This window comes from Oncorhynchus masou, chromosome 27 (assembly GCF_036934945.1).
Source record: "Oncorhynchus masou masou isolate Uvic2021 chromosome 27, UVic_Omas_1.1, whole genome shotgun sequence".
NCBI classification, from domain to species: Eukaryota; Metazoa; Chordata; class Actinopteri; order Salmoniformes; family Salmonidae; genus Oncorhynchus; species Oncorhynchus masou.
Window position 1 is genome coordinate 65663187 of NC_088238.1, and position 27295 is coordinate 65690481.

The 27295-nt window shown below is 45.6% G+C and overlaps 1 protein-coding gene across 2 annotated transcripts; it reads right to left on the reverse strand.

The window, feature by feature from the left end:
- Positions 1 to 821: 821 nt before the first annotated feature.
- Positions 822 to 13023, reverse strand: LOC135516534 (beta-enolase). 2 transcript variants are annotated; one of them, XM_064940888.1, is made up of 11 exons: positions 12956 to 13023; positions 9093 to 9182; positions 8640 to 8735; positions 8008 to 8136; positions 7475 to 7608; positions 7011 to 7233; positions 6586 to 6783; positions 6443 to 6519; positions 3577 to 3701; positions 2928 to 3095; positions 822 to 1013 (listed from the first exon to the last, which is right to left on the reverse strand). In XM_064940888.1, the coding sequence occupies exons 2-11, from the start codon at positions 9175 to 9177 to the stop codon at positions 944 to 946; spliced, it is 1305 nt and encodes a 434-aa protein (XP_064796960.1). In that variant the 5' UTR covers positions 9178 to 9182; positions 12956 to 13023; the 3' UTR covers positions 822 to 943. The 2 variants fall into 2 exon arrangements, with proteins under 2 accessions (XP_064796960.1, XP_064796961.1); XM_064940889.1 differs by having other exon boundaries at positions 9093 to 9178; positions 12956 to 13000.
- Positions 13024 to 27295: the final 14272 nt, after the last annotated feature.

Genomic DNA, 27295 nt, shown 5'->3' on the forward strand with positions numbered 1-27295 from the left:
CACCACTAGTTATATCCCCCTATACTAGACACCACTAGTTCTATCCCCCTATGCCAGACACCACTAGTTCTATCCCCCTATACTAGACACCACTAGTTCTATCCCCCTATAAACCACTCGTTCTATCCCCCTATGCCAGACACCACTAGTTATATCCCCCTATACTAGACACCACTAGTTCTATCCCCCTATACCAGACACCACTAGTTCTATCCCCCTATACTAGACACCACTAGTTCTATCCCCCTATACCAGACACCACTAGTTCTATCCCCCTATACCAGACACCACTAGTTCTATCCCCCTATACTAGACACCACTCGTTCTATCCCCCTATACACCACTCGTTCTATCCCCCTATGCCAGACACCACTAGTTATATCCCCCTATACTAGACACCACTAGTTCTATCCCCCTATGCCAGACACCACTAGTTATATCCCCCTATACCAGACACCACTAGTTCTATCCCCCTATACTATACACCACTAGTTCTATCCCCCTATACTATACACCACTAGTTCTATCCCCCTATACCAGACACCACTAGTTCAGTCCCTCTGGTCTAAATAGATCACTACATTTGTTTTATTTCCCCAAAAATATTTAACTCGGTAATTTGACTGAGAAAACATTCTCATTTACGACCTGGGGAATTGTTACGGGGAGAGGAGGGGGGTGGGAGATGTAAGAGTCAATTGGAAGCATTTACACACAGTAGTCAGCAGTCCACATTCAATAAAGACAGGTGAGCACCACTTTAAATTTGTTTTTGTTTTATTTCTCACGTTACGTCAAAACAGTCACTCGTAACTGGGGGGGGGATGGAAGGGCCGAAGATAAAAAACATAAAAAGTGGAAATTGTCTTCTTCTGACCCCTGACCCCAAGAGGAGGGGAGACAGTCAGCGGTGGTAGAGGGATTAAAGGAGGAGATGGAGGGTTTAGTTGATTTTGGGGTGACGGTAGTCCTTGCCGGCGAACTTGGCTTTGTTTCCAAGCTCCTCTTCAATCCTGAAGGACATAAGTCAGGGGTTAGAGGTCAGGATCCTACGTTGGTGGCAGGATCTTTGCAACAGAAAATCTTGTCCAGCAGTTTGAATTGAACACATCTGGTATGTATATACACACACAGTGGGGCAAAAAAGTATTTAGTCAGTCACCAATTGTGCAACTTCTCCCACTTAAAAAGATGAGGCCTGTAATTTTTGTAGGTACACTTCAACAATGACAGACAAAATGAGAAAAAGAAATACAGAAAAATCACATTCTAGGATTTTTAATGAATTTATTTGCAAATTATGGTGGAAAATAAGTATTTGGTCAATAACAAAAGTTTCTCAATACTTTGTTATATACCCTTTGTTGGCAATGACAGAGGTCAAACGTTTTCTGTTAGTCTTCAAAAGGTTTTCACACACTGTTTTTGGTATTTTGGCCCATTCCTCCATGCAGATCTCCTCTAGAGCAGTGATGTTTTGGGGCTGTTGCTGGGCAACAGACTTTCAACTCCCTCCAAAGATTTTCTATGGGGTTGAGATCTGGAGACTAGCTAGGCCACTCCAGGACCTTGAAATGCTTCTTACAAAGCCACTCCTTCGTTGCCCGGGCGGTGTGTTTGAGATCATTGTCATGCTGAAAGACCCAGTCACGTTTCATCTTCAATGCCCTTGCTGATGGAAGGTTTTCACTCAAAATCTCACGATACATGGCCTACATGGCCCCATTCATTCTTTCCTTTACACGGATCAGTCGTCCTGGTCCCCTTGCAGAAAAACAGCCCGAAAGCATGATGTTTCCACCCCCATGCTTCACAGTAGGTATGGTGTTCTTTGGCTGCAACTCAGCATTCTTTGTCCTCCAAACACGATGAGTTGAGTTTTTACCAAGAAGTTATATTTTGGTTTCATCTGACCATATGACATTCTCCCAATCTTCTTCTGGATCATCCAAATGCTCTCTAGCAAACTTCAGACGGGCCTCGACATGTACTGGCTTAAGCAGGGGGACACGTCTGGCACTGCAGGATTTGAGTCCCTGGCGGCGTAGTGTGTTACTGATGGTAGGCTTTGTTACTTTGGTCCCAGCTCTCTGCAGGTCATTCACTAGGTCCCCCTGTGTGGTTCTCGGATTTTTGCTCACCATTCTTGTGATCATTTTGACCCCACGGGGTGAGATCTTGCGTGGAGCCCCAGATCGAGGGAGATTATCAGTGGTCTTGTATGTCTTCCATTTCCTAATAATTGCTCCCACAGTTGATTTCTTCAAACCAAGCTGCTTACCTATTGCAGATTCAGTCTTCCCAGCCTGGTGCAGGTCTACAATTTTGTTTCTGGTGTCCTTTGACAGCTCTTTGGTCTTGGCCATAGTGGAGTTTGGAGTGTGACTGTTTGAAGTTGTGGACAGGTGTCTTTTATACTGATAACAAGTTCAAACAGGTGCCATTAACACAGGTAAGTGGAGGACAGAGGAGCCTCTTAAAGAATAAATTACAGGTCTGTGAGAGCCAGAAATCTTGCTTGTTTGTAGGTGACCAAATACTTATTTTCCACCATAATTTGCAAATAAATTCATTAAAAATCCTACAATGTGATTTTCTGGATTTTTGTTTCTCATTTTGTCTGTCATAGTTGAAGTGTACCTATGATGAAAATTACAGGCCTCTCATCTTTTTAAGTGGGAGAACTTGCACAATAGGTGGCTGACTAAATACTTTTTTGCCCCACTGTATATATCAATATATGCTATACACTACAGTAGTAACTAAGTATAAAGTCAGTCAGGGTGCAGTAGCTGGTGTTTTCCTGTAGGGGTCAGTCTACCATAACACTACATATATTAACTGAGTCGGTGTGCAGTAGCTGGTGTTTTCCTGTAGGGCATCAGTGTATTAAGGCTATAGTATTAACTAGGGTTAGTGTAACTAACCTCATCAGCTGGTTGTATTTGGCCAGACGTTCTGATCTACAGGGGGCCCCAGTCTTGATCTGTCCAGTGCAGAGTCCGACCACCAGGTCAGCGATGAAAGTATCCTCTGTCTCTCCGGAGCGATGAGACACCATCACACCCCATCCGTTAGACTGGGCCAGCTTACACCTGTAAGAATAATACAAAATCATTATTTAAACTTCTAAAGTACTTTTCATAACGGAAAGAAATCTCAAAGCAAAAAATGAACTGATACTATATAATGAGAAGCCTAGTCACTACTACACCCATTTCACATAAGAGATGGTCAATTTGTCCCTGTAATATAGTGCCTGTTGCGCAGCTCCAGCAGGGGGCCCTGTAATATAGTGCCTGTGGTGCAGCTCCAGCAGGGGGCCCTGTAATATAGTGCCTTGTAACACAGCTCCAGCAGGGGAACCTGTAATATAGTGCCTGTTGCGCAGCTCCAGCAGGGGGCCCTGTTATATAGTGCCTGTAGCGCAGCTCCAGCAGCGGGCCCTGTAATATTGTCCTTGTGGTGCAGCTCCAGTAGAAGGTCCTGTAATATAGTGCCTGTAGCGCAGCTCCAGCAGGGGGCCCTGTCATATAGTCCCTGTAGGGCAGCTCTGCGAGGGGGCCCTATACTTACGCCTTGATGGACTCTGTGACAGAGCCGATCTGGTTGACCTTGAGGAGCAGGCAGTTACAGGCCTTCTTCTCCACAGCCTGCTGGATACGCTTGGGGTTGGTCACTGTCAGATCATCTCCCACCACCTGGAGAATAACAGTTTTTTTTACACCTTTATTTAACCAGGTGGCCAGTTGAGAACACCTTTATTTAACCAAGTAGGCCAGTTGAGAACACCTTTATTTAACCAAGTAGGCCAGTTGAGAACACCTTTATTTAACCAAGTAGGCCAGTTGAGAACACCTTTATTTAACCAGGTAGGCCAGTTGAGAACACCTTTATTTAACCAGGTAGGCCAGTTGAGAACACCTTTATTTAACCAGGTAGGCCAGTTGAGAACACCTTTATTTAACCAGGTAGGCCAGTTGAGAACAAGTTCTCATTTACAACTGCGACCTGGCCAAGATAAAGCAAAGCAGTGTGACACAAACAACAACACAGAGTTACACATAAACAAACGTACAGTCAATAACACAATAGGAAAGTCTATATACAGTGTGTACATATGAGGTAAGATTAGGGAGGTAAGGCAATAAATAGGCCATAGTGGTGAAGTAATTACAATATAGCAATTAACACTGGAGTGACAGATGTGCAAGTAGAGCTACTGGGGTGCAAAAGAGCAAGATAAATAAATATGGGGATGAGGTAGTTGGGTGGGCTATTTACAGATGGGCTATATACAGGTATGTACTTGCTTAAACTAATATAATTTCTACTGACTCCCTGTGGATGTGTAATTCGCAAAAAAAAACACATTATTCTAAATAATAACGAATGCCGAAATAATTTTTGAACCGAACATTATCGAGCATCCCTCCTCCAGACCCAACAACATTATCTAGCATCCCTCCTCCAGACCCAACAACATTATCTAGCATCCCTCCTCCAGACCCAACAACATTATCGAGCATCCCTCCTCCAGACCCAACAACATTATCTAGCATCCCTCCTCCAGACCCAACAACATTATCTAGCATCCCTCCTCCAGACCCAACAACATTATCTAGCATCCCTCCTCCAGACCCAACAACATTATCGAGCATCCCTCCTCCAGACCCAACAACATTATCTAGCATCCCTCCTCCAGACCCAACAACATTATCTAGCATCCCTCCTCCAGACCCAACAACATTATCTAGCATCCCTCCTCCAGACCCAACAACATTATCGAGCATCCCTCCTCCAGACCCAACAACATTATCTAGCATCCCTCCTCCAGACCCAACAACATTATCTAGCATCCCTCCTCCAGACCCAACAACATTATCTAGCATCCCTCCTCCAGACCCAACAACATTATCTAGCATCCCTCCTCCAGACCCAACAACATTATCTAGCATCCCTCCTCCAGACCCAACAACATTATCTAGCATCCCTCCTCGAGACCCAACATTATCTAGCATTCCTCCTCCAGACCCAACAACATTATCTAGTGGTTAGAGCGTTGGACTAGTAACCGGAAGGTTGCAAGTTCAAATCCCCGAGCTGACAAGGTACAAATCTGTCGTTCTGCCTCTGAACAAGGCAGTTAACCCACTGTTCCTAGGCTGTCATTGAAAGAAGAATTTGTTCTTAACTGACTTGCCTCGTTAAATAAAGGTAAAATAAAAAGTGAGCCATGTCAGGCAGTAAATGAGGCTGAATGAACTGTTTCGCTGCCAGACAAGGCTCCGTTGATAGGACTCTGTTGGGACAGCTTTATGTAGGCCCTAACAGTTTGTGGGCACCGTCTCACAGAGTTAGACCCCTATAGCTATAGGAAGAGCTGAAGACAAACACACTTGACCCACCTGGATGTTAGACCCCTATAGATATAGGGACCCACCTGGATGTTAGACCCCTATAGATATAGGGACCCACAGAGTTAGACCCCTATAGCTATAGGAAGAGCTGAAGACAAACAAACTGGACCCACCTGGGTGTTAGACCCCTATAGATATAGGGACCCACAGAGTTAGACCCCTATAGATATAGGGACCCACAGAGTTAGACCCCTATAGATATAGGAGGAGCTGAAGACAAACAAACTGGACCCACCTGGATGTTAGACCCCTATAGATATAGGGACCCACAGAGTTAGACCCCTATAGATATAGGAGGAGCTGAAGACAAACAAACTGGACCCACCTGGATGTTAGACCCCTATAGATATAGGGACCCACAGAGTTAGACCCCTATAGATATAGGAGGAGCTGAAGACAAACAAACTGGACCCACCTGGATGTTAGACCCCTATAGATATAGGGACCCACAGAGTTAGACCCCTATAGATATAGGAGGAGCTGAAGACAAACAAACTGGACCCACCTGGATGTTAGACCCCTATAGATATAGGGACCCACAGAGTTAGACCCCTATAGATATAGGGACCCACAGAGTTAGACCCCTATAGATAGAGGAGGAGCTGAAGACAAACAAACTGGACCCACCTGGATGTTAGACCCCTATAGATATAGGGACCCACAGAGTTAGACCCCTATAGATAGAGGAGGAGCTGAAGACAAACAAACTGGACCCACCTGGATGTTAGACCCCTATAGATATAGGGACCCACAGAGTTAGACCCCTATAGCTATAGGAGGAGCTGAAGACAAACAAACTGGACCCACCTGGATGTTAGACCCCTATAGATATAGGGACCCACCTGGATGTTAGACCCCTATAGATATAGGGACCCACAGAGTTAGACCCCTATAGATAGAGGAGGAGCTGAAGACAAACAAACTGGACCCACCTGGATGTTAGACCCCTATAGATATAGGGACCCACAGAGTTAGACCCCTATAGCTATAGGAGGAGCTGAAGACAAACAAACTGGACCCACCTGGATGTCGACGGCGGCGGTGAACTTTGACCATGCAGCCCAATCATCCTGGTCGAAGGGATCCTCAATGGACTGGACTGGAGGAAGAGGAGAGGAGTTAGAGGGGAAGGGTGTATATACAGTGTGTGTGTTTCTCTACGTACCGGGATATCCCTTGATGAAGCTCTTGTACAGATCTCCCAGCTGATCCCCGGTGATGTACCTGGCAGGGTCGTCAGGTGACTTGAAGTCCAGGTCGTACTTTCCTGCCTTGTAGAACTCAGAGGCGGCCACGTCCATGCCGATGATGATCTTATCTGGGTAGCCGGCCTTCTCAATGGCTGACTTCAGGAGCTCCAGAGCTGGAGGGAGAAGAAAGGGTTAAAGTATCACACACCTCCGCCAGGGGGCCCTTTAGAATAGTCCCTGTGGTGCAGCTCCACAAGGGGGTCCTATAGTAATAGTCCCTGTGGTGCAGCTCCACAAGGGGGTCCTATAGTAATAGTCCCTGTGGTGCAGCTCCTCCAGGGTGCCCTATAGTAATAGTCCCTGTGGTGCAGCTCCTACAGGGTGCCCTATAAACTCTTACCCTCATTGTTCTCCAGGATGTTGGGTGCGAAGCCGCCCTCGTCTCCTACGTTGGTGGCATCCTTTCCGTACTTGGCCTTGATCACGTTCTTCAGGTTGTGGTAAACCTCAGCTCCGATCCTCATGGCCTCGTGGAAGTTGGACGCTCCGATGGGCAGGATCATGAACTCCTGCATGGCCAGCTTGTTACCAGCATGGCTACCACCGTTGATCACGTTGAAGGCCTGGAGTTAGGGCAGGCAAGAACACATATTTTCTTTTGGAAATGTCATTTCTAATTGGATATGTTAGCCATTTTATTTATTTTCCATTTCAAAGCTGACAATATACTGTACATCAAGTATAAAGGTAGTTGTAAATATGAAGGTATATGTACTCATGGGGCAGGGTGATGTCCTGGTTATATTATATAGGTAGGTATATGATGGGGCAGGGGTCAGGGTTAAAGGTTAAACCTGTACTCACGGGGCAGGGCAGGATGACGTCCTTGTGTCCGGCCAGGTCAGCGATGTGTCGGTACAGGGGCACTCCTTTCTCTGCTGCTCCTGCCTTGCAGACCGCCAGAGACACGCCCAAGATGGCATTGGCTCCAAACTTAGCTACAGGAGGGGGAGAGGTATGAGGCAGGGGGAGTGAGGGAGGCAAGGGGGAGGGGGAGGCAGGAAGAGCAGGGTGGCAGGAGGTGGGGGGGCATGAGGAGGCAGGAAGGAGTGGGGGGCAGGTGGAAGGGGGACTGTGTGAATATGCATATTGCTAAGAGTTTACATTGACAATGTTAAGCTTCATTTAATTTAAACAACAGGATGCATTATCAAAGTGCCCGCTCCAGTCTGCACGGACTCTATGCATCAGCAGAACACGTTTCCTAGGAGATGTGTGGACGCAGACGAGGAATCCTGTGTTGATGGGAGTGGACGTTCGATAGAAGCAGAAGGTTTAAATTGGGCTTAAGCGCTCAAACTTTGAATGTCAAGAAAGACAAAGGAGGACAGACATACACTTGTTCTCAGTTCCGTCCAACTCGAGCATGAATTGGTCAATCTTCTCCTGGTCAACAACACTGAACTTCTTCTCAATCAGTTTGGCAGCGATGTCCTTGTTTACATGATCCACAGCCTTAAGGGTACCTTTAGAGATAGCAAAGATGATTAGATATTAAAGAGAGAGAACACTGTTAGATCACAGAGAAACCAAACAGTCTACTCCAGGGATATTCAAAACTGACTCTAGTCCATTGCCTCTACTCCATAGACCTGCGCCTCTACTCCATAGACCTGCGCCTCTACTCCATAGACCTGCGCCTCTACTCCATAGACCTGCGCCTCTACTCCATAGACCTGCGCCTCACCAGGTGACTGCAATTAACTATCAGTTAGAAATTAAAATCAAAAGTGGAACTGGACTTATGGTCTCGATTTGAGTATCTCTCATCCAGGTCAACAGATCCCAGAGAGGTAGATCAGCCCAGGTCAACAGATCCCAGAGAGGTAGATCAGCCCAGGTCAACAGATCCCAGAGAGGTAGATCAGCCCAGATCAACAGATCCCAGAGAGGTAGATCAGCCCAGGTCAACAGATCCCAGAGAGGTAGATCAGCCCAGGTCAACAGATCCCAGAGAGACATAACTCACCTTTTCCCAGGTAGCGAGACTTGTCTCCATCTCTCAGCTCCAGAGCCTCATGGACACCGGTAGAGGCACCGCTGGGCACGGCTGCCCTGAAACGGCCTGAACACACAGAGAGAGAGGTTAGACTGCTGGGTCTCTCTGAACACACAGAGAGAGAGGTTAGACTGCTGGGTCTCTCTGAACACACAGAGAGAGAGGTTAGACTGCTGGGTCTCTCTGAACACACAGAGAGAGAGGTTAGACTGCTGGGTCTCTCTGAACACACAGAGAGAGAGGTTAGACTGCTGTGTCTCTCTGAACACACAGAGAGAGAGGTTAGACTGCTGGGTCTCTCTGAACACACAGAGAGAGAGGTTAGACTGCTGTGTCTCTCTGAACACACAGAGAGAGAGGTTAGACTGCTGGGTCGGTGAACAACATTGTGGTACAGTGTGTTTGTATGTAAACACTGTGCACCTTTGGCGGTGTAGAGGTCCACCTCCACAGTGGGATTTCCTCTGGAGTCGAGGATCTCTCGGGCATGGATCTTAGTGATAGACATCCTGACTAGAGAGGAGCGATAGAAAGAGATGAGGGGGAGAGAGTGAGAGAAAGATGGGAGGGGACAGAAAAAAGGAATAATCAAGTATTATATTGACCTTCAGATTTCCACTGTTGCTCTCAGTCAATCAGAATTCAGGTCAGAGTCTACACTCCTAGCCATCTGTACTGTAGTCTGTACTGCATCACAGTGGAATCTGTCCCACTCTCCACGCTGTGCTTCCTCCTACAAGCATCACGCACAGCTAGTATGGTTACCTGGTTACGTAGGTTAGTGTAGTATGGTTACCTGGTTACGTAGGTTAGGGTAGTATGGTTACCTGGTTACGTAGGTTAGGGTAGTATGGTTACCTGGTTACGTAGGTTAGTGTAGTATGGTTACCTGGTTACGTAGGTTAGGGTAGTATGGTTACGTAGGTTAGGGTAGTATGGTTACCTGGTTACGTAGGTTAGTGTTGTATGGTTACCTGGTTATGTAGGTTAGTGTGGTATGGTTACCTGGTTACGTAGGTTAGGGTAGTATGGTTACCTGGTTACATAGGTTAGTGTGGTATGGTTACCTGGTTACGTAGGTTAGTGTGGTATGGTTACCTGGTTACGTAGGTTAGGGTAGTATGGTTACGTAGGTTAGGGAAGTATGGTTACGTGGTTACGTAGATTAGTGTGGTATGGTTACCTGGTTACGTAGGTTAGTGTAGTATGGTTGCCTGGTTACGTAGGTTAGTGTAGTATGGTTACCTGCTTACGTAGGTTAGGGTAGTATGGTTAAGTGTGTTGTTAGCTGTGTGTGTGTGTGTATACGTTCTGAGCTGAGTGTGTTGTTAGCTGTGTGTGTGTGTGTATATACGTTCTGAGCTGAGTGTGTTGTTAGCTGTGTGTGTGTGTATACGTTCTGAGCTGAGTGTGTTGTTAGCAGTGTGTGTGAAGAGGTCTAGAGCTTGTTTAATCTTTAACCTTTTAGTTTGACCTTTCTGTAGATTCACTAGAGGCTTCAGTGTGACCTTTCACTCCATGTTATTGTTGGCCATGGCATTACTGTATTACAGTACGCAATACAGTGTGTGTATTAATAAACACACTGGCCCTCACCCACACACTCAACATTCAGAACATTTGAGATCATTTCCTATCTGGTTCTTGAGTTATCTTTTATGTCATTCTGCCTCTCTGCCTGAGACTCTGCCTGAGACTCCCCTTATATGACTGGGAGACAACCTTCTCATTCTGTATGTCCTTATCAACATTTTAAAGCAATATCTTAGAGCAACATTAAGATGTTCTAGATTTAAAAATAAACTCTGGTCTAGGCTGTTGGATTAGCTAAACTAGGCTAACATGCTGCATCTCCTCATTAACATTAAAACCCACATCCCACATCTCCTCTAAATGTACCCAATCTTCATTCATTCATTCTACACAAAAACCTGTTGCACAGCACACCATTCACCCTGTTGGACTGGATCGCTAGCAGATGCACTGTACCACACTCTGCAACCTGGAACCAAAAGAGGTTCTTCGACTGTTCCCACAGGAGAACCTAGGGCTGTGTTCTTCGACTGTTCCCACAGGAGAACCTAGGGCTGTGTTCTTCGACTGTTCCCACAGGAGAACCTAGGGCTGTGTTCTTCGACTGTTCCCACAGGAGAACCTAGGGCTGTGTTTTTCGACTGTTCCCACAGGAGAAACTAGGGCTGTGTTCTTCGACTGTTCCCATAGGAGAACCTAGGGCTGTGTTCTTCGACTGTTCCCACAGGAGAACCTAGGGCTGTGTTCTTCGACTGTTCCCACAGGAGAACCTAGGGCTGTGTTCTTCGACTGTTCCCACAGGAGAAACTAGGGCTGTGTTCTTCGACTGTTCCCACAGGAGAACCTAGGGCTGTGTTCTTCGACTGTTCCCACAGGAGAACCTAGGGCTGTGTTCTTCGACTGTTCCCACAGGAGAAACTAGGGCTGTCGAAATTGTAAAAAGTGTATTTTTCCATATATCGATACATCCTATGTGTTTTAATCAAGTCAACTATATGCACCGAGGTTGTCTGACACTTAGATTAAATAATTAAGACACACAACTGACAAGAGGGAGTCCAACTGCAATTGATTTGATTGTGCAGGGCCTGGCTCAGACTGTGCTGTGTTAAAAAGAAAGGTAGCTAGTGACTGTGACTAGCACCCGTTCTCCCTGTCCTGACGGACTGTGCCATCCCCACAGCCTCCACAATGGATCAGTCCACTCAGACAGGCCTCATGTTAGACTGACAGACTGTGCCATCCCCACAGCCTCCACAATGGATCAGTCCACTCAGACAGGCGTCATGTTAGACTGACGGACTGTGCCATCCCCACAGCCTCCACAATGGATCAGTCCACTTAGACAGGCGTCATGTTAGACTGACGGACTGTGCCATCCCCACAGCCTCCACAATGGATCAGTCCACTCAGACAGGCGTCATGTTAGACTGACAGAATGTGCCATCTCCACAGCCTCCACAATGGATCAGTCCACTCAGACAGGCGTCATGATTATTATTATTATTATTTATTTTTTGCTACTCAACTAAAGAAATATTGGTCGACCAGCAGCCTATTGACCAGTAGACTAAATAGGGCCAGCCCTAGGAGACACTAAATGGGGCCAGCCCTAGGAGACACTAAATGGGGCCAGCCCTAGGAGACACTAAACCCCTTTTGGGTCTACATGGAACACTAAAGAGTTCTATCTGGAACCATAAAGGGTTCTCTTATGGGGATAGCTGCAGAACACTTTGGAACACTTTTCTTCTAAGAGTGTAGAGATGCAAGAGAGGCTGAAACAACAACCTTCATGTCCTTCACACAAAGACACAGCACACTGGTCTCTCTCACTCTCCCTGTTAGATGACAGCAGACAACGGTCGTTACAGGTTCAGCTGCCCAAAAACTCCACCCAACACCAACTGTGTCCGGTGAGGAATCAAACAGAGTGCGTGCTTGGTAACTGCCTGGATACTTACAGAATGTTTGAATAGATTAGATGGTCGAGAGGAAGTACAACGTCACACAGAAATATCAAAAGAGCATCACAGTGATGCAACTGAAACGGCCCGGGAGATTATGTAACAGAGTCCTGCTCCCCCTCCGATGCTATAGTCTACATCCTGCAAACTATCTCTGTTAGATGTAGTGTAGGCCTGGACTATAATCAAATGCGCTGCAAAAGTGAATTAAAGTCATCCCGCTACAATATTTAATTGCATGCTGGTCATAAATATATATGCCTAAATCAATATTGGGGCTTTACTATACAGGCTGTAGTATAGCTCAGATCCATCTGCAGAGAGTAACAGTCAAGTTAATTATTAGAGTTTATTCTAGGCCTTCAACTTTGTAGCTTACAACACATGAACTATTAGTGTCCTCAACTGAAGGTCATCACGTTGTCATTCGGCTACAAACACACAGGAGGAGGTATGTGTACAAAAACTGAAAAGATGAAAAACGAATTCAATCGCAGACGCATGAGAACTAGGCTACACTGTATGTTTTTAACAGTTGCAATGTCTAAGAACATATCCCATTGCTTCAATCCCAAAGGCTAAAATTAAAGTATTCATTGTTTCTAAAGTTTATCAGTCATAGAACATAAGCAAACACAGTTACAAGGCTAGAGTTGAGAGTGCCAAAGCAAGAGGAACATTCAATTGACAACTACACAAGTTGGTCTTTCCTAGGCCTGTAAATGTTTCTGAAGCTTCTATGAATGTGTATGCAGAGCGAATCGAATAACCCAGAAAGCATGGTACCTGAGGGGGGTTGATGCGGCTGGCTGGCTGTCCGACTGTCCTTCTGGAAAGTGACACCCCTGTCCCTCCTCCAGTGCTTTATAGACTGCCACTAGTGGCCTGCCCATTTAAGGACAAGGGTTTAGGGGCGGAAGGGAAATTATCAGACACACTAAAAAATGCAGAAAATGAAATGACAGTGAGATATGACTGCATTTGTGTTACTGTGTCGAATACATATGTTTCCCTCCAAATGATTAATCAATATATAATATGTTTCTTAGTTTCTCTCCAAATGATTCATAAATATATAATGTTTTGAGTTTCTCTCTCCAAATGATTGAACAGTATGTAAGAGAATTTGAAGAGCATCACGTAATAATTCAGATTACTTTTGAGTTTTTTTCTTCAAATTAAAACATGTAGGCCTACTGTTGACTGACAGCGGGGTTCATATGAACATATGAATATGACTGAGACATGGATACAGCTCTACTACAGGACTGAGACAGCTCTACTTTAGGACTGATACAGCTCTACTACAGGACTGAGACAGCTCTACTACAGGACTGATACAGCTCTACTACGGGACTGAGACAGCTCTACTTTAGGACTGATACAGCTCTACTTTAGGACTGATACAGCTCTACTACAGGACTGAGACAGCTCTACTTTAGGACTGATACAGCTCTACTACAGGACTGAGACAGCTCTACTTTAGGACTGATACAGCTCTACTTTAGGACTGATACAGCTCTACTTTAGGACTGATACAGCTCTACTTTAAGACTGATACAGCTCTACTTTAGGACTGAGACAGCTCTACTTTAGGACTGATACAGCTCTACTACAGGACTGAGACATGGATACAGCTCTACTACAGGACTGAGACAGCTCTACTTTAGGACTGATACAGCTCTACTACAGGACTGAGACATGGATACAGCTCTACTACAGGACTGAGACATGGATACAGCTCTACTTTAGGACTGATACAGCTCTACTACAGGACTGAGACAGCTCTACTACAGGACTGAGACAGCTCTACTTTAGGACTGATACAGCTCTACTACAGGACTGAGACAGCTCTACTTTAGGACTGATACAGCTCTACTACAGGACTGAGACATGGATACAGCTCTACTACAGGACTGAGACATGGATACAGCTCTACTTTAGTACTGAGACAGCTCTACTTTAGGACTGATACAGCTCTACTACAGGACTGAGACATGGATACAGCTCTACTTTAATACTGAGACAGCTCTACTTTAGGACTGAGACATGGATACAGCTCTACTTTAGGACTGATACAGCTCTACTACAGGACTGAGACATGGATACAGCCCTACTTTAATACTGAGACAGCTCTACTTTAGGACTGAGACATGGATACAGCTCTACTTTAGGACTGAGACATGGATACAGCTCTACTTTAGGACTGATACAGCTCTACTACAGGACTGAGACATGGATACAGCTCTACTTTAGTACTGAGACAGCTCTACTTTAGGACTGAGACATGGATACAGCTCTACTTTAGGACTGATACATGGATACAGCTCTACTTTAGGACTGATACATGGATACAGCTCTACTTTAGGACTGATACATGGATACAGCTCTACTACAGGACTGATACATGGACACAGCTCTACTACAGGACTGATACATGGACACAGCTCTACTACAGGACTGAGACATGGATACAGCTCTACTTTAGGACAGGATACAGCTCTACTTTAGGACTGATACAGCTCTACTTTAGGACTGAGACATGGATACAGCTCTACTACAGGACTGAGACATGGATACAGCTCTACTTTAGGACAGGATACAGCTCTACTTTAGGACTGATACAGCTCTACTACAGGACTGAGACATGGATACAGCTCTACTACAGGACTGAGACATGGATACAGCTCTACCTTATGACTGAGACATGGATACAGCTCTACTACAGGACTGATACATGGATACAGCTCTACTTTAGGACTGAGACATGAATACAGCTCTACTTTAGGACTGATACAGCCTACTACAGGACTGAGACATGGATACAGCTCTACTTTAGGACTGATACATGGATACAGCTCTACTTTAGGACTGATACATGGATACAGCTCTACTACAGGACTGAGACATGGATACAGCTCTACTACAGGACTGAGACATGGATACAGCTCTACTTTAGGACAGGATACAGCTCTACTACAGGACTGATACAAGGATACAGCTCTACTTTAGGACTGATACAGCTCTATTTTAGGTCTGAGACATGGATACAGCTCTACTACAGGACTGAGACATGGATACAGCTCTATTTTAGGTATGAGACATGGATACAGCTCTACTACAGGACTGAGACATGGATACAGCTCTACTACAGGACTGAGACATGGATACAGCTCTACTACAGGACTGAGACATGGATACAGCTCTATTTTAGGTCTGAGACATGGATACAGCTCTACTACAGGACTGAGACATGGATACAGCTCTACTTTAGGACTGATATATGGATACAGCTCTACTTTAGGACTGATACAGCTCTACTTTAGGACTGAGACAGCTCTACTTTAGGACTGATACATGGATACAGCTCTACTTTAGGACTGATACAGCTCTACTTTAGGACTGAGACATGGGTACAGCTCTACTTTAAGACTGAGAAATGGATACAGCTCTACTTTAGGACAGGATACAGCTCTACTTTAGGACTGAGACATGGATACAGCTCTACTTTAAGACTTAGACATGGATACAGCTCTACTTTAGTACTGAGACATGGATACATCTCTACTTTAGGACTGAGACATGGATACAGCTCTACTTTAGGACTGAGACATGGATACAGCTCTACTTTAGGACTGAGACAGCTCTACTTTAGGACTGATACAGCTCTACTACAGGACTGAGACATGGATACAGCTCTACTTTAGGACTGAGACAGCTCTACTTTAGGACTGATACAGCTCTACTACAGGACTGAGACATGGATACATCTCTACTACAGGACTGAATCATGGATACAGCTCTACTTTAGTACTGAGACAGCTCTACTTTAGGACTGATACAGCTCTACTACAGGACTGAGACATGGATACAGCTCTACTTTAATACTGAGACAGCTCTACTTTAGGACTGAGACATGGATACAGCTCTACTTTAGGACTGATACAGCTCTACTACAGGACTGAGACATGGATACAGCTCTACTTTAGGACTGAGACATGGATACAGCTCTACTACAGGACTGAGACATGGATACAGCTCTACTACAGGACTGATACATGGATACAGCTCTACCTTATGACTGAGACATGGATACAGCTCTACTACAGGACTGATACATGGATACAGCTCTACTTTAGGACTGAGACATGAATACAGCTCTACTTTAGGACTGATACAGCCTACTACAGGACTGAGACATGGATACAGCTCTACTTTAGGACTGATACATGGATACAGCTCTACTTTAGGACTGATACAGCTCTACTTTAGGACTGATACATGGATACAGCTCTACTTTAGGACTGATACAGCCTACTACAGGACTGAGACATGGATACAGCTCTACTTTAGGACTGATACATGGATACAGCTCTACTTTAGGACTGATACATGGATACAGCTCTACTACAGGACTGAGACATGGATACAGCTCTACTACAGGACTGAGACATGGATACAGCTCTACTACAGGACTGATACATGGATACAGCTCTACTTTAGGACAGGATACAGCTCTACTACAGGACTGATACAAGGATACAGCTCTACTTTAGGACTGATACAGCTCTATTTTAGGTCTGAGACATGGATACAGCTCTACTACAGGACAGAGACATGGATACAGCTCTACTTTAGGACTGATATATGGATACAGCTCTACTTTAGGACTGAGACAGCTCTACTTTAGGACTGATACATGGATACAGCTCTACTTTAGGACTGATACAGCTCTACCTTATGACTGAGACATGGATACAGCTCTACTACAGGACTGATACATGGATACAGCTCTACTTTAGGACTCAGACATGAATACAGCTCTACTTTAGGACTGATACAGCCTACTACAGGACTGAGACAGCTCTACTACAGGACTGATACATGGATACAGCTCTACTTTAGGACTGATACAGCTCTACCTTATGACTGAGACATGGATACAGCTCTACTACAGGACTGATACATGGATACAGCTCTACTTTAGGACTGATATATGGATACAGCTCTACTTTAGGACTGATACAGCTCTACTTTAGGACTGAGACAGCTCTACTTTAGGACTGATACATGGATACAGCTCTACTTTAGGACTGATACAGCTCTACCTTATGACTGAGACATGGATACAGCTCTACTACAGGACTGATACATGGATACAGCTCTACTTTAGGACTGATACATGGATACAGCTCTACTTTAGGACTGATACATGGATACAGCTCTACTACAGGACTGAGACATGGATACAGCTCTACTACAGGACTGAGACATGGATACAGCTCTACTTTAGGACAGGATACAGCTCTACTACAGGACTGATACAAGGATACAGCTCTACTTTAGGACTGATACAGCTCTATTTTAGGTCTGAGACATGGATACAGCTCTACTACAGGACTGAGACATGGATACAGCTCTACTTTAGGACTGATATATGGATACAGCTCTACTTTAGGACTGATACAGCTCTACTTTAGGACTGAGACAGCTCTACTTTAGGACTGATACATGGATACAGCTCTACTTTAGGACTGATACAGCTCTACTTTAGGACTGAGACATGGGTACGGCTCTACTTTAAGACTGAGACATGGATACATCTCTACTTTAGGACTGAGACATGGATACAGCTCTACTTTAGGACTGAGACATGGATACATCTCTACTACAGGACTGAATCATGGATACAGCTCTACTTTAGTACTGAGACAGCTCTACTTTAGGACTGATACAGCTCTACTACAGGACTGAGACATGGATACAGCTCTACTTTAATACTGAGACAGCTCTACTTTAGGACTGAGACATGGATACAGCTCTACTTTAGGACTGAGACATGGATACAGCTCTACTACAGGACTGAGACATGGATACAGCTCTACTACAGGACTGATACATGGATACAGCTCTACCTTATGACTGAGACATGGATACAGCTCTACTACAGGACTGATACATGGATACAGCTCTACTTTAGGACTGAGACATGAATACAGCTCTACTTTAGGACTGATACAGCCTACTACAGGACTGAGACATGGATACAGCTCTACTTTAGGACTGATACATGGATACAGCTCTACTTTAGGACTGATACAGCCTACTACAGGACTGAGACATGGATACAGCTCTACTTTAGGACTGATACATGGATACAGCTCTACTTTAGGACTGATACATGGATACAGCTCTACTACAGGACTGAGACATGGATACAGCTCTACTACAGGACTGAGACATGGATACAGCTCTGCTTTAGGACTGAGACATGGATACAGCTCTACTACAGGACTGATACATGGATACAGCTCTACTTTAGGACAGGATACAGCTCTACTACAGGACTGATACAAGGATACAGCTCTACTTTAGGACTGATACAGCTCTATTTTAGGTCTGAGACATGGATACAGCTCTACTACAGGACAGAGACATGGATACAGCTCTACTTTAGGACTGATATATGGATACAGCTCTACTTTAGGACTGATACAGCTCTACTTTAGGACTGAGACAGCTCTACTTTAGGACTGATACATGGATACAGCTCTACTTTAGGACTGATACAGCTCTACTTTAGGACTGAGACATGGATACAGCTCTACTTTAAGACTGAGACATGGATACAGCTCTACTTTAGGACTGATACATGGATACAGCTCTACTTTAGGACAGGATACAGCTCTACTTTAGGACTGAGACATGGATACAGCTCTACTTTAGGACTGAGACATGGATACAGCTCTACTTTAGGACTGAGACATGGATACATCTCTACTACAGGACTGAATCATGGATACAGCTCTACTTTAGTACTGAGACAGCTCTACTTTAGGACTGAGACATGGATACAGCTCTACTTTAGGACTGATACAGCTCTACTACAGGACTGAGACATGGATACAGCTCTACTTTAATACTGAGACAGCTCTACTTTAGGACTGAGACATTGAAACAGCTCTACTTTAGGACTGATACAGCTCTACTACAGGACTGAGACATGGATACAGCTCTACTTTAGTACTGAGACAGCTCTACTTTAGGACTGAGACATGGATACAGCTCTACTTTAGGACTGATACATGGATACAGCGCTACTTTAGGACTGATACATGGATACAGCTCTACTTTAGGACTGATACATGGATACAGCTCTACTACAGGACTGATACATGGATACAGCTCTACTACAGGACTGAGACATGGATACAGCTCTACTTTAGGACTGATACAGCTCTACTTTAGGACTGAGACATGGATACAGCTCTACTACAGGACTGATACATGGATACAGCTCTACTTTAGGACAGGATACAGCTCTACTTTAGGACTGATACAGCTCTACTTTAGGACTGAGACATGGATACAGCTCTACTACAGGACTGAGACATGGATACAGCTCTACTACAGGACTGAGACATGGATACAGCTCTACTACAGGACTGATACATGGATACAGCTCTACCTTATGACTGAGACATGGATACAGCTCTACTACAGGACTGATACATGGATACAGCTCTACTTTAGGACTGAGACATGAATACAGCTCTACTTTAGGACTGATACAGCCTACTACAGGACTGAGACATGGATACAGCTCTACTTTAGGACTGATACATGGATACAGCTCTACTTTAGGACTGATACAGCTCTACATTAGGACTGATACATGGATACAGCTCTACTTTAGGACTGATACAGCCTACTACAGGACTGAGACATGGATACAGCTCTACTTTAGGACTGATACATGGATACAGCTCTACTTTAGGACTGATACATGGATACAGCTCTGCTTTAGGACTGAGACATGGATACAGCTCTACTACAGGACTGATACATGGATACAGCTCTACTTTAGGACAGGATACAGCTCTACTACAGGACTGAGACATGGATACAGCTCTACTTTAGGACTGATATATGGATACAGCTCTACTTTAGGACTGATACAGCTCTACTTTAGGACTGAGACAGCTCTACTTTAGGACTGATACATGGATACAGCTCTACTTTAGGACTGATACAGCTCTACTTTAGGACTGAGACATGGATACAGCTCTACTTTAAGACTGAGACATGGATACAGCTCTACTTTAGGACTGATACATGGATACAGCTCTACTTTAGGACAGGATACAGCTCTACTTTAGGACTGAGACATGGATACAGCTCTACTTTAGGACTGAGACATGGATACAGCTCTACTTTAGGACTGAGACATGGATACATCTCTACTACAGGACTGAATCATGGATACAGCTCTACTTTAAGACTGAGACATGGATACAGCTCTACTTTAGGACTGATACATGGATACAGCTCTACTTTAGGACAGGATACAGCTCTACTTTAGGACTGAGACATGGATACAGCTCTACTTTAGGACTGAGACATGGATACAGCTCTACTACAGGACTGATACAGCTCTACTTTAGGAATGATACAGCTCTACTTTAGGACTGATACATGGATTCAGCTCTACTTTAGGACAGGATACAGCTCTACTTTAGGACTCAGACATGGATACAGCTCTACTTTAAGACAGGATACAGCTCTACTACAGGACTGATACATGGATACAGCTCTACTTTAGGACAGGATACAGCTCTACTACAGGACTGATACATGGATACAGCTCTACTTTAGGACTGAGACAGCTCTACTTTAGGACTGATACAGCACTACTTTAGGACTGAGACATGGATACAGCTCTACTTTAGGACTGAGACATGGATACAACTCTACTTTAGGACTGAGACGTGGATACAGCTCTACTTTAGGACAGGATACTGTTCTACTTTAGGACTGTTACATGGATACAGCTCTACTACAGGACTGAGACATGGATGCAGCTCTACTTTAGGACAGAATACAGCTCTACTACAGGACTGAGACGTGGATACAGCTCTACTACAGGACTGAGACATGGATGCAGCTCTACTTTAGGACAGGATACAGCTCTACTTTACATTTACATTACATTTAAGTCATTTAGCAGACGCTCTTATCCAGAGCGACTTACAAATTGGTGAATTCACCTTCTGACATCCAGTGGAACAGCCACTTTACAATAGTGCATCTAAATCATTAAGGGGGGGGGGGGTGAGAAGGATTACTTATCCTATCCTAGGTATTCCTTGAAGAGGTGGGGTTTCAGGTGTCTCCGGAAGGTGGTGATTGACTCCGCTGTCCTGGCGTCGTGAGGGAGTTTGTTCCACCATTGGGGGGCCAGAGCAGTGAACAGTTTTGACTGGGCTGAGCGGGAACTGTACTTCCTCAGTGGTAGGGAGGCGAGCAGGCCAGAGGTGGATGAACGCAGTGCCCTTGCTTGGGTGTAGGGCCTGATCAGAGCCTGGAGGTACTGCGGTGCCGTTCCCCTCACAGCTCCGTAGGCAAGCACCATGGTCTTGTAGCGGATGCGAGCTTCAACTGGAAGCCAGTGGAGAGAGCGGAGGAGCGGGGTGACATGAGAGAACTTGGGAAGGTTGAACACCAGACGGGCTGCGGCGTTCTGGATGAGTTGTAGGGGTTTAATGGCACAGGCAGGGAGCCCAGCCAACAGCGAGTTGCAGTAATCCAGACGGGAGATGACAAGTGCCTGGATTAGGACCTGCGCCGCTTCCTGTGTGAGGCAGGGTCGTACTCTGCGGATGTTGTAGAGCATGAACCTACAGGAACGGGCCACCGCCATTATGTTGGTTGAGAATGACAGGGTGTTGTCCAGGATCACGCCAAGGTTCTTAGCGCTCTGGGAGGAGGACACAATGGAGTTGTCAACCGTGATGGCGAGATCATGGAACGGGCAGTCCTTCCCCGGGAGGAAGAGCAGCTCCGTCTTGCCGAGGTTCAGCTTGAGGTGGTGATCCGTCATCCACACTGATATGTCTGCCAGACATGCAGAGATGCGATTCGCCACCTGGTCATCAGAAGGGGGAAAGGAGAAGATTAATTGTGTGTCGTCTGCATAGCAATGATAGGAGAGACCATGTGAGGTTATGACAGAGCCAAGTGACTTGGTGTATAGCGAGAATAGGAGAGGGCCTAGAACAGAGCCCTGGGGGACACCAGTGGTGAGAGCGCGTGGCGAGGAGACAGATTCTCGCCACGCCACCTGGTAGGAGCGACCTGTCAGGTAGGACGCAATCCAAGCGTGGGCCGCGCCGGAGATGCCCAACTCGGAGAGGGTGGAGAGGAGGATCTGATGGTTCACAGTATCGAAGGCAGCCGATAGGTCTAGAAGGATGAGAGCAGAGGAGAGAGAGTTAGCTTTAGCAGTGCGGAGCGCCTCCGTGATACAGAGAAGAGCAGTCTCAGTTGAATGACTAGTCTTGAAACCTGACTGATTTGGATCAAGAAGGTCATTCTGAGAGAGATAGCGGGAGAGCTGGCCAAGGACGGCACGTTCAAGAGTTTTGGAGAGAAAAGAAAGAAGGGATACTGGTCTGTAGTTGTTGACATCGGAGGGATCGAGTGTAAGTTTTTTCAGAAGGGGTGCAACTCTCGCTCTCTTGAAGACGGAAGGGACGTAGCCAGCGGTCAGGGATGAGTTGATGAGCGAGGTGAGGTAAGGGAGAAGGTCTCCGGAAATGGTCAGGAGAAGAGAGGAGGGGATAGGGTCAAGCGGGCAGGTTGTTGGGCGGCCGGCCGTCACAAGAAGCGAGATTTCATCTGGAGAGAGAGGGGAGAAAGAGGTCAGAGCACAGGGTAGGGCAGTGTGAGCAGAACCAGCGGTGTCGTTTGACTTAGCAAACGAGGATCGGATGTCGTCGACCTTCTTTTCAAAATGGTTGACGAAGTCATCTGCAGAGAGGGAGGAGGGGGGGGGGAGGGGGAGGAGGATTCAGGAGGGAGGAGAAGGTGGCAAAGAGCTTCCTAGGGTTAGAGGCAGATGCTTGGAATTTAGAGTGGTAGAAAGTGGCTTTAGCAGCAGAGACAGAGGAGGAAAATGTAGAGAGGAGGGAGTGAAAGGATGCCAGGTCCGCAGGGAGGCGAGTTCTCCTCCATTTCCGCTCGGCTGCCCGGAGCTCTGTTCTGTGAGCTCGCAATGAGTCATCGAGCCACGGAGCGGGAGGGGAGGACCGAGCCGGCCTGGAGGATAGGGGACATAGAGAGTCAAAGGATGCAGAAAGGGAAGAGAGGAGGGTTGAGGAGGCAGAATCAGGAGATAGGTTGGAGAAGGTATGAGCAGAGGGAAGAGATGATAGGATGGAAGAGGAGAGAGTAGCGGGGGAGAGAGAGCGAAGGTTGGGACGGCGCGATACCATCCGAGTAGGGGCAGTGTGGGAAGTGTTGGATGAGAGCGAGAGGGAAAAGGATACAAGGTAGTGGTCGGAGACTTGGAGGGGAGTTGCAATGAGGTTAGTGGAAGAACAGCATCTAGTAAAGATGAGGTCGAGCGTATTGCCTGCCTTGTGAGTAGGGGGGAAGGTGAGAGGGTGAGGTCAAAAGAGGAGAGGAGTGGAAAGAAGGAGGCAGAGAGGAATGAGTCAAAGGTAGACGTGGGGAGGTTAAAGTCGCCCAGGACTGTGAGAGGTGAGCCGTCCTCAGGAAAGGAGCTTATCAAGGCATCAAGCTCATTGATGAACTCTCCGAGGGAACCTGGAGGGCGATAAATGATAAGGATGTTAAGCTTGAAAGGGCTGGTAACTGTGACAGCATGGAATTCAAAGGAGGCGATAGACAGATGGGTAAGGGGAGAGAGAGAGAATGACCACTTGGGAGAGATGAGGATCCCGGTGCCACCACCCCGCTGACCAGAAGCTCTCGGGGTGTGCGAGAACACGTGGGCGGACGAAGAGAGAGCAGTAGGAGTAGCAGTGTTATCTGTGGTGATCCATGTTTCCGTCAGTGCCAAGAAGTCGAGGGACTGGAGGGAGGCATAGGCTGAGATGAACTCTGCCTTGTTGGCCGCAGATCGGCAGTTCCAGAGGCTACCGGAGACCTGGAACTCCACGTGGGTCGTGCGCGCTGGGACCACCAGATTAGGGTGGCCGCGGCCACGCGGTGTGGAGCGTTTGTATGGTCTGTGCAGAGAGGAGAGAACAGGGATAGATAGACACATAGTTGACAGGCTACAGAAGAGGCTACGCTAATGCAAAGGAGATTGGAATGACAAGTGGACTACACGTCTCGAATGTTCAGAAAGTTAAGCTTACGTAGCAAGAATCTTATTGACTAAAATGATTGAAATGATACAGTACTGCTGGAGTAGGCTAGCTGGCAGTGGCTGCGTTGTTGACTTTGTAGGCTAGCTGGTAGTGGCTGCGATGTTGACACTACACTAATCAAGTCGTTCCGTCAAGTGTAATAGTTTCTACAGTGCTGCTATTCGGGGCTAGCTGGCTAGCTAGCAGGTTGATTGCGTTACGTTACCTTAAAAGAACGACAATAGCTGGCTAGCTAACCTAGAAAATCGCTCTAGGCTACACAATTGTCTTAGATACAAAGACGGCTATGTAGCTAGCTAGCTACGATCAAACAAATCAAACCGTTGTACTGTAAAAGTTTCTACAGTGCTGCTATTCGGGGCTAGCTGGCTAGCTACGTTAAAAGAACGACAATAGCTGGCCAGCTAACCTAGAAAATCGCTCTAGACTACACAATTGTCTTAGATACAAAGACGGCTATGTAGCTGGCTAGCTACGATCAAACAAATCAAACCGTTGTACTGTAATGAAGTGAAATGAAAATGTGATACTACCTGTGGAGCGACGCGGAATGTTGACCGGGTAGTTGAAGTTCAATTCGGTAGAGGTTGGCTAGCTGTTGGCTAGCTAGCTAGCAGCATCTCCTACGTTAAGGACGACAAATAGCTGGCTAGCTAACCTCGGTAAATTAAGATAATCACTCTAAGTCTACACACTCTAAACTACACAAATTATCTTGGATACGAAGACAGCGAAGACAACTATGTAGCTAGCTGACACTACGCTAATCGAGTCGTTTCAGTACTTTAGGCCTGAAACATGGATTCAGCTCTACTTCAGGACTGAGACATGGATACAGCTCTACTTTAGTACTGAGACATGGATACAGCTCTACTTTAGGACTGAGACATGGATACATCTCTACTACAGGACTGAATCATGGATACAGCTCTAATTTATGACAGGTTACAGCTCTACTTTAGTACTGAGACATGGATACAGCTCTACTTTAGGACTGATACAGCTCTACTTTAGGAATGATACATGGATTCAGCTCTACTTTAGGACAGGATACAGCTCTACTTTAGGACTGAGACATGGATACAGCTCTACTTTAGGACTGAGACATGGATACAGCTCTACTACAGGACTGATACAGCTCTACTTTAGGAATGATACAGCTCTACTTTAGGACTGATACATGGATTCAGCTCTACTTTAGGACAGGATCAAGCTCTACTTTAGGACTCAGACATGGATACAGCTCTACTTTAAGACTGATACATGGATACAGCTCTACTTTAGGACAGGATACAGCTCTACTACAGGACTGATACATGGATACAGCTCTACTTTAGGACTGATACAGCACTACTTTAGGTCTGAGACATGGATACAGCTCTACTTTAGGACTGAGACATGGATACAGCTCTACTACAGGACTTATACATGGATACAGCTCTACTACAGGACTGATACATGGATACAGCTCTACTTTAGGACTGATACAGCTCTACTTTAGGACTGAGACATGGATACAACTCTACTTTAGGACTGAGACGTGGATACAGCTCTACTTTAGGACAGGATACAGTTCTACTTTAGGACTGATACAGTTCTCTTACAGGACTGAGACATGGATACAGCTCTACTTTAGGACTGATACAGTTCTCTTAGAGGACTGAGACATGGATACAGCTCTACTTTAGGACAGGATACAGCTCTACTACAGGACTGATACATGGATACAGCATCTTTAGGACAGGATACAGCTCTACTTTAGGCCTGAAACATGGATTCAGCTCTACTTCAGGACTGAGACATGGATACAGCTCTACTTTAGGACTGAGACATGGATTCAGCTCTACTACAGGACTGAGACATGGATACAGCTCTACTATAGGACTGATACATGGATACAGCTCTACTTTAGGACTGAGACATGGATACAGCTCTACGTTAAGACTTAGACATGGATACAGCTCTACTTTAGGACAGGATACAGCTCTACTTTAGGACTGATACATGGATACAGCTCTACTTTAGGACTGATACAGCACTACTTTAGGTCTGAGACATGGATACAGCTCTACTTTAGGACTGAGACATGGATACAGCTCTACTACAGGACTTATACATGGATACAGCTCTACTACAGGACTGATACATGGATACAGCTCTACTTTAGGACTGATACAGCTCTACTTTAGGACTGAGACATGGATACAACTCTACTTTAGGACTGAGACGTGGATACAGCTCTACTTTAGGACAGGATACAGTTCTACTTTAGGACTGATACAGTTCTCTTACAGGACTGAGACATGGATACAGCTCTACTTTAGGACTGATACAGTTCTCTTAGAGGACTGAGACATGGATACAGCTCTACTTTAGGACAGGATACAGCTCTACTACAGGACTGATACATGGATACAGCATCTTTAGGACAGGATACAGCTCTACTTTAGGCCTGAAACATGGATTCAGCTCTACTTCAGGACTGAGACATGGATACAGCTCTACTTTAGGACTGAGACATGGATTCAGCTCTACTACAGGACTGAGACATGGATACAGCTCTACTATAGGACTGATACATGGATACAGCTCTACTTTAGGACTGAGACATGGATACAGCTCTACGTTAAGACTTAGACATGGATACAGCTCTACTTTAGGACAGGATACAGCTCTACTTTAGGACTGAGACATGGATACAGCTCTACTTTAGGACAGGATATAGCTCTACTTTAGGCCTGAGACATGGATTCTGCTCTACTTTAGGACAGGATATAGCTCTACTTTAGGCCTGAAACATGGATACAGCTCTACTTTAGGACTGAGACATGGATACGGCTCTACTACAGGACTGAGACATGGATACAGCTATACTACATGACTGATACATGGATACAGCTCTACTTTAGGACTGATACAGCTCTACTTTAGGAATGATACAGCTCTACTT